Source organism: Artemia franciscana, chromosome 8, assembly GCF_032884065.1.
Source record: "Artemia franciscana chromosome 8, ASM3288406v1, whole genome shotgun sequence".
In the NCBI taxonomy this organism is placed as follows: Eukaryota; Metazoa; Arthropoda; class Branchiopoda; order Anostraca; family Artemiidae; genus Artemia; species Artemia franciscana.
In genome coordinates this window covers 34349878-34358959 of record NC_088870.1, presented here as the reverse complement: position 1 = coordinate 34358959, position 9082 = coordinate 34349878, and the positions used below count along the sequence as shown (strand labels likewise).

The 9082-nt window shown below is 36.7% G+C and overlaps 1 protein-coding gene across 1 annotated transcript in view; it reads left to right on the top strand.

Moving 5' to 3' along the window:
- Positions 1–9082, top strand: part of LOC136030663 (girdin-like) — a 260328-nt gene that overhangs the window by 103314 nt on the left and 147932 nt on the right. Inside the window, exon 11 of the mRNA XM_065709731.1 lies at positions 1998–2074. Coding sequence (XP_065565803.1) covers positions 1998–2074 — 77 coding nt within the window. The remainder of the gene's footprint in view (positions 1–1997; positions 2075–9082) is intronic.

Below are 9082 nucleotides of genomic sequence, written 5' to 3'. Positions count from 1 at the left end.
GTGGAATTAGCTTGAAGCCACACTTTCTAATTAACGGCTCATATTGATTCTAAACCTTATCTTTTTTTTAAAGCTATTATTAGTTCTGAAAAAAAAAAATGCTCGAAGAAGATAAATTTATGGGAATGGTTCTGAAAAAAGGACCAGCTCGTAAATTACTGAATATTTTTGGTTTGAAAATTTCATGGAAAAAAGACGATGCGGCTATGAAAACGGTATATGTGGTTTTTTAGGAATCTATTCGTACTGTAAAGTGTGTGTTCACAACCTGTAGAGTGGTTTGCAAAATGCCACAGTGAAATACCAAATCCCTTAATGGCCTTAAGACACTTAAGACACTAGACATGTGATCGTTCAAATTCGAACGAGTCCTCTTTGCTTGACTCTTTCTCTCGACTCTGCTTTTTAAAACAGTAAAAAACTTAAACGTAAAGAGTGGGGCCTTGATGAGGAAGCAGCCCCTTTCATATACGAAGCAGTGGCGCCATTTCAGAAAACCTTAGGGGGGGGGGGGCCAAAAATCGATTTTGGGCCCCCATCCAGCCTAAAATTTTTTAAAATTTTCGAACATGCCTTTAGGTACCGTACTACCTTTGGGGTTCGCATTTTGCAGCTTATTTAGGGACCAAAAACAGTACCAAAATAGAACATTTACTGTATAAATCAGAAACTTACGTACAGTTACTTCAGCAATGGATATCTCCTTTGCTTCATTTTTGCGAAGTCGTCGACAAGCTTCTCAAAATTGAGCTCCTTCACTGCAGCTTTCTCAGAGAATATAAGCAGCAAATGCGAAAGTCGCTCGTTTTCCATCGTTGTCCGGAGGTAGTCCTTCACAAACGTCAACACAGAGAAAAAACGTTCATTTGAGCACGTTGTGAGCGGGAGTGTGAGGACTACCCTGACGACCTTAAGAAGCTCAGAATAAGCTTCTTTCAATCCTCCGAGGCGTTCGAAGACATCTAAAGCGTTTGCCGGTTTCTGTGGAAGCTGCGACACAAATGCACGAGCTATTAAAGCTTGACACTTCAGCTGCATAGTATCGATTCCCGCCTGATCGAAGTATGTCGCGATCACAAGAAGTAAATCTGAGTCCATAAAATCTTTGGATTTGGGGTTAAGGCAACGTGTGGCTTCTAGCACTGGCAGCTGGACAGAAAAACGCTCTTCAAACTCATTTAACACTCTGTCCAAAACCTCGTAGAACTCTCTCCGCATTTTGCCATTTTGTTTAAATATATTTACATTTTGTTTAACAGCCATTTTGTTTAATATATTTGAAAAATCTAATAAATATGTCTTTAAAGATGTCTTAATTGTCCAAAGTCTCTGGGGGAAGGTGTTCAATTTGTGGACTTTGCCCTTTTTTATAAATAGTATAGGTAATTGCGAAGTATACAGACGTTTTCAGTTTTTTTCTGGTGGGGGGGCAGCTCGAGCAGAGGAGGTTATGTAGGAGGATCTTTCCATGGAGAAACTTTTCATAGGGGAGCTGAATTTTCAATCAAGGGGGCACTGGATTTCCAAGCATTATTAAAAAAAGAATAAGAAATTAAATGAAAAAAAAGTTTCTTCAACTCAAAGTAAGGAGCAGGATTGAAACTTAAAACGAAAAGAAATTATTACATATGAGAAGGTTCACCCTTTCGTCAATACCTCGCTCTTTACGCTAAAGTTTTTTTTTTAGTACTTTCAAAAGAGATATTTATTCTAATCAAACGGCCTTTGAGATTCAGGAGTCATTCTTAAAGAATTAGAACCAAATTTGAACAGCGTAAAGAGCGAGTATTGACAAGGGGGTGAACCCCTTCATATACTTAAAAATTGCTATCCGTTTTGAGCTTTAATGTTTCTTCTTACATTCAGTTGAAAAAACATGTCTTTTTTATTTCATTCAATTAAGTCCAATGTGCTATTCAATTTTATGTTTTGTAGGTTTTTATAGGTTTTATAGGTTTCTGTGATACACTTCTTTATTTATTTTTTTGTTTATGTAGGATTACCTTGCAAAGCTATCATTCCCTTGATTCTATATTTTAACCTAGAATCAATAAACACAAAATATGATGCACGAGTACTGCTGTCGGGTGATTAAACACTTTTTGAAGCAAGGTAAACTGAAGCTAGCCATAGTAATTCATGCGGACGAAAACTTATTAGGTTTGAAATTTCTTATCTTTGTCGCTTTTTGTTCTATCTTTCCTCTTCAAAAGAAGAAACTCAACAAGATTTGTCTGAGCATTATCTTATAAACAGTTCTTGGTAACGAGCTGTAAGTAAGGAGCGACCCGGCTCAATAGTAACCGAAACTCTAAAAAACGGAATTTGATACCAATAGATATGTCAAAAGAACTAAACTTTTATGCTGATTTTAAATACATTTTGTTAAGTTTAGTCTTACCCTTCAAAGGTTACAAGCCTGAGAAATGTGCCTGATTTTCAAAAAATGGCTGAAACACCCTTAGAACTCGTATAATCATAATAAAATCATACCATCAGATTCAGCGTATTAAGAGAACCCTATTGTAGAGGCTCCAAGCTCCTATCTACAAAAATGTGGAATTTTGTACTTCATATTAGAAGAAAGATCACGGATGCGTGTTTATTTATTTATTTTTTTGCCCAGGGGTGATCATATCGAACCAGTGGGCCAAGACATCGGGAGAGGGCTTATTCTAACGGAAATTCAAAGTTCTAGTGCCCTTTTTAAGTTACCAAAAAAATTGGAGGGCAACTAGGCCCCCTCCCACGCCATTTTTCCCCAAATTCCCCTGACCAAAAATCTGAGATAGCTATTTTGTTCAACATCGTTGAAAGGCCTAATAATAATGTCTTTGGAGATAACATGAAACCCCAGAGCTCTTTGGAAAAGTTCTTCAAGTTAAAAAATGTGACCATTGTTTACATATAGTATTTCTTATTCGGAAGCATGCATACATTTCTAGGGTGGGAAGGGGAGGACGATTTTTTTGGCTGGGGCTCGGGGAGAATTTTCCATGGAAAATGAATTTTCTAGGGGATGAACTTTTCAGGGGAAATTGTGTACTGGAAAAATTTTCCAGAATTCCTATACAAAATTTCTTTATATGTCTTGCTTTCTATTTACTGGCTCAATTTCACGCTTGGAAGTGTTAAGGGTAATTGTCCCAGTAAATTTTAACCAGGATTGTATTGTTCAGAGGATGTTTCCAAGGGGGATTTCTCCGTGGAGGTGAAGCCAGATTTCCTGGCTTTATTTAAAAAATGATCAGAAATTAAATAGAAAAACACTCGTAACAAGTGCCATATGAGCTCGTAGCTCTGTTTCTGGTTCGTTCAGTAAGATTGGTCGACGAAACAAAATTTAAAATGTGGTAGATTTACTTACAGTCGGTTTGAAAAACGAAGCCAATCGTCGTTGCATCTTTATTTCTTCTTCTTTCCTTTGGGGTTTTATTTTCCTTTTTTTTTTCACCACTCGCACCGGATGAACTCATGTTTCAATAATCCAATTTGAAGTTGAACACAACTCAACACTGTTTCACGGTTCTTTATTTGATGAAGGGTAACGAGAAACTAAATACAAAACTGGAATGACACCCTGGTCTGGATACCCTCTTTTCCAGATGTTAGCCTACACCTAAATGTGCCGACTGACGGGATTCATTAATCACTGGAGAGACTTCAATGTCACAGAAGTAATCCGAGCCCAGAAAGGACTTTACAAACCCCTGCCAAAAGGGTGACCATAAATTAATTAGGGAGAACGGCAAAAACAGGATACTTTCTTGAAATGCAATAATCATCGAGTATCTTGAATTTGCTATTTAGTAATAATTCACAGTAGAAATACGGTAAAAAAAAGAGAAAAAAGTAGAACAAGGACGAATAAACAAAGAATTACGTGGTTGAAATTGGGCCCCTCCAGAAATCAGGGGGGGGGGCATGGCCCCCCCTTCCCCCCCCCCCAAATGGCGCCACTGATACGAAGTAATTTCTGTTCGTTTTAAGTTTTAATGTCACTCCTTACTTTCAGTTAAAAAAACTTGTTTTTTTTTAATTTAATTTCTGGACGTTTTTGAATCAATGCATGTTTCGATTTTGGCTCTCTGCAGAGGAATAATTAAAACAAAATTTACATATTTATTTTTGGCTAAATGGCTTTCTCATAGTTTTGATCGAATGATTTTGAGAAAAAAGGGAGCGGGGGAGGAAGCCTAGTTGCCCTCCGATTTTTTGGTTACTTAAAAAGGCAAATATAACTTTTAATTTTTTACGAATGTTTTTATCAGTAAAAGATATACGTAACTTATAAATTAGCTTACGTAACAAACTTTTGTATTCTCATGTTTTCATTACATATATGAGGGGGTTCACCCCCTCGTCAGTACCTCGCTCTTTACACTAAAGCTTAAATTTTGTCCTAATTCATTAAGAATGACCCCTGAATCACAAAAGCCGTAGAATAAATAGTTGAAATTACTAAAAATACTTTAGCGTAAAGAGCGAGGTATTAGGAGGAGGCGAGCCTCTTATATGTGTAATAATTTCTGTTCGTTTTAAGTTTTGATGCTGCTCCTTACTTCCAGTTGAAAAAAAACTTTTTCAGATTTATTTTTTCATTGTTTTTTTAATAATGCTAGAAAATCCTGCGCTCCCTTCATGGAAATTTTCTTCCCCCATGACAAATTCCTCGATGGAAAGTTCCCCAAACATATCTCCCTCTTCTCAACCCCTCCCCCAACCAAAAATTCCCCCTGAAAACGCCTGTAGACTCCCCAATACCCATTACTATATGTAAGCACTGGTCAAAGTTCGTAACTTGTAGCACCTCCCACGGGGACTGTGAGGGAGTAAGTCGTCCCCAAAGACATAGTTATAAGATTTTTCGACTACGCCGAATAAAATGGCTATCTCAGAATTTTAATCCGTTGACTTTGGGAAAATAATTAGCTTGGGAAGGGGCCTAGGTGCCCTCCAATTTTTTTGGTCACTTAAAAAGGGCACTAGAACTTTTCATTTCCGTTAGAACGAGACCTCTCGCAATACTCTAGGACCACTGGGTTGATACGACCACCCCTGGGAAAATAAAAACAAACAAACAAACAAATAAATAAACAAGCATCTATGATCTGCCTTCTGGCAAAAATACAAAATTTCACATTTTTGTAGATAGGAGCTTGAAACTTCTACAATAGGGTTCTGTGATACGCTGAATCTGATGGTGTGGTTTTCGCTAGGATTCTATGACTTTTAGGGGGGTGTTTCCCCCTATTTTCTAAAATAAGGCAAATTTTCTCAGGCTCGTAACTTTTGATGGACAAGACTAAACTTGATGAATCTTATATATTTATAATCAACATTAAAATGCGCTTCTGTTGATGTAGCTATTGGTTTCAAAATTCCATTTTTTAGAGTTTTGGTTACTATTGTGCCGGGTCGCTCCTTACTACAGTTCGTTGCCACGAAACTGTTTGACATTGGGAAAACTGAAAAAAGCGACATATTGCTGGTTTTAATGTGTATAACAGCTGATGGATACAAAACGTCAAGGATTTTTTGGCGCCTGTTTAAGAGGCGTCCACGTGTAAGTCCAGCAAAACATATATGTCTTAATTTAGCCATTAAGTTTTAGCCACACATGCATGTGAACGCCGCTTTTAAGAGTAGATTAAATAAAAAAACTAATTTTTTTAGCTGAAAGTAAGGAGCGACATTAAAACTTAAAACGAACAGAAATTACTCCGTATATGAAATGAGTTGTCCCCTCCGCAATCCCTCGCTCTTTACGCTAAAGCTTTAAATTGTTTTAAAAAGTAGAATTGTGGCAGAGTCAAACTTTAGCGTAAAGAGCGAGGGATTGCGGAGGGGACAACTCATTTCATATACGGAGTAATTTCTGTTCGTTTTAAGTTTTATGTCGCTCCTTACTTTCAGCTAAAAAAATTAGTTTTTTTTATTTAATTTCTGAACGTTTTTGAATTAATGCATGTTTGGTTTTGGCTCTCCGCACATAAACTATTAAAATGAAATTTGTATATTAATTCTTTTTTTGGCTAAATGGCTTTCTCTTAGTTTTGATCAGACGATTTTGAGAAATAAGGGGTGGAGAAGGAGGCCTAGTTGCCCTCCAATTTTTCGGTTACTTAAAAAGGCAACTAGAACTTTTAATTTTTAACGAACGTTTTTATTAGTAAAAAATATACGTAACTTAAGAATTAACTTACGTAACAAACTTTCATAACCTTATATTTTTATTATGTATACGAGGGGGTTTGTACCCTCGTTAATACCTCGCTCTTTACACTAAATCGTAAGTTTTGTCCCAATTCTTTAAGAATGACCCCTGAATCAGAAAGGCCTAGAATAACTAGTTGAAATTACTAAAAATACTTTAGCATAAAGAGCAAGGTATTTATCTCCTCCTAAAAACCTCGCTCTTTATGCTAAAGTATTTTTAGAACCCCTCATATGCGTAATAATCTCTGTTCGTTTTAAGTTTCAATGCTACTTCTTCCTTTCATTTGAAAAAACGTGTTCATGTTTATTTTTCATTGTTTTCTTATAGTAATGCTAGAGAATCCTGCGCCCTTGTCATTGAATTTTTCTTTCCCTATGACAGATTCCTCCAAGGAAAGATCCTCCAACATAGCCCCCTCTCCTCAGCCCCACCCCCAAACAAAATAAAATCCCCCTGAAAACGTCTGTACACTTCCCAATAACCATTACTATATGCAAACAATGGTCAAAGTTTGTAACTTGCAGCCCCTCCCCCAGGGATTGTGGGGGAGTAAGTCATCCCCAAAGACATAGTTATTATGGTTTTCGACTATGCTGAACAAAATGGCTATCTCAAAATTTTGATCCGTTGACTTTGGGAAAAAAATGAGCGTGGGAGGGGGCCTAGATGCCCTGCAATTTTTTTGGTCACTTAAAAAGGGCACTAGAACTTTTCATTTCCGTTAGAATTAGCCCTCTTGCGACATTATAGGACCACTTGGTCGATACGATGACCCCTGGGGAAAAGAAGAAAAAAAACAAAAAAAAAAAACAAATAAACACGCACCCGTGATTTGTCTTCTGGCAAAAAATACAAAATTCCACATTTTTGTAGATAGGAGCTTGAAACTTCTACAGTATGGTTCTCTGATACCCTGAATCTGATGGTGTCATTTTCGTTAAGATCCTACGACTTTTAGGGGGTGTTTCCCCCTATTTTCCTAAATAAGGCAAATTTTCTCAGGCTCGTAACTTTTGATGGGTAATACTAATCTTGATGAAACTTATATATTTAAAATCAGCATTAAAATGCGATTCTTTTGATGTAGCTATTGATATCAAAATTTTTTTATCAATTTTTTAGAGTTTTGGTTACTATTGAGCCGGGTCGCTCCTTACTACAGTTCGTTACCACGAACTGTTTGATGAGAAATGTAGCGCAAAATAAGCTTCCTGATTCGTTGAATCTGAAAATTTTGACACATGAGTTCTAGACTAGAACTGGATCCTGGGATGCGACTTTTTGCATCCAGGCACCGAATTTTACGTTGAACGGGAACTACCTGGATATTGGTTCCGGTAGGAACACGTATCTAGACTTTCAAGCAGGGCTGGATTTAAAGCTTTGACGCTTCTATGCCCACGCGTTTTTGCCGCTCCGTTTTTGCAAGATTTTTTGGGGAAATTCTCGAAAATTCGGGGATACTGGAAGCACTGAACAGAACGCAACTGATGAGCCAAAAGTAATGAATTGAGAGGTGGTACTGGTACCGAAATTTCATCTGCCGTTCTTGGGAGACATCTGGAAGTTCACAAGTGTCCACGGAGTTCCCGTATTGTTTTAAAATCTCTTTTTTGTGAATAGGCAGCGCGAAGGCGGAGTGTAATTGGCAGCGCGATTGGCACTTAGAATATAAATCACAATAGTCAAGTTTTTGTTAGAAAAATTTCTCAGTGATAATTTATTGCGCCCCCTGGCATTGTGTGCCCCTAGGCTGGGCCTATTGATAAATATAGGCCTCCATGCAAGTCTAACTAGACATGCATCTGAATACCGCTTCGTTTCTTCGAGCTGGGATAACTTGTTCAATTATATCATGCTATTGAATTAAACATATTGGCTTCAACAAGTTAATTATTAATCAAGTGCTAAAATTTTTGTCTTTTTGATAGTAACTGGTTTTGGAAACACCTTTATAAATATACAAATTTCCAATTGATTGCTTTGCCTAAAGAGAAGAACCTCATTCATTTGCTTTACGAAAACTTCTTCAATTTGGCTTCACAACGGTTTATGTGCTTAAGTGTGAAAGAAGTCATGTTGTATGATTTAAAAAAAAAGGTATCTTAAGAAGTCGAAACAAATCGTATATTTTTCTCATTATTTTGCGTCAACATCATCAATACTTGGAGTGACAAAATAACAAATAATATACAAAATCTTACTGTGGAAGCCTCTCTTATCACAGTCTCAATTTCGCATTCTAAGACACTGATTAGAATAGTAGATTAAGTATCTCGTCAGTAAACAAGTAGCTTTATAATTTGAGAAGATATGCCTTATTATCATAAATTTGTGTGGTCGATTTTCATTGGTATTTAAAAAAAAGATGGTTTGGAAAAAGGATTCCATTTTGTATCATTGATCTTTTTGTACTTATTTTTTTTTTACTTTTTTTTTTTACTAAATTCAACAAATGTTTTTCGCAGATGTTACGCTGCTTCTTTTATTAGTAAGCGTTTATTAAACCATAATTGGCTCGTCTGTATGTCTCTGTATCAGCTGCACCATTCGAAAATACTATTCACTTTTCAATACTAAACAGCTATTCAACTTTAAAAAATATCTAGATATACGCAACATCGGGCATATATAGACACATTTGTGACCAGAAGAGGGGGAAATTGGGACCAAAAGAGTAAAAGACAATCCACAAGATCTTTTTTGGAGAAAGTGGGATAAAAGTACCTCTGGATATTTTACACATTTTATCACCTAAATGTAACCTATATCATTAACTGACATGTACGTTGTGGGGTCTTTGGGCCTAAGTCCTTTCCAAAGTACCATGACGAAAGATTTTTTGGAGTTTCTTGTAATTTT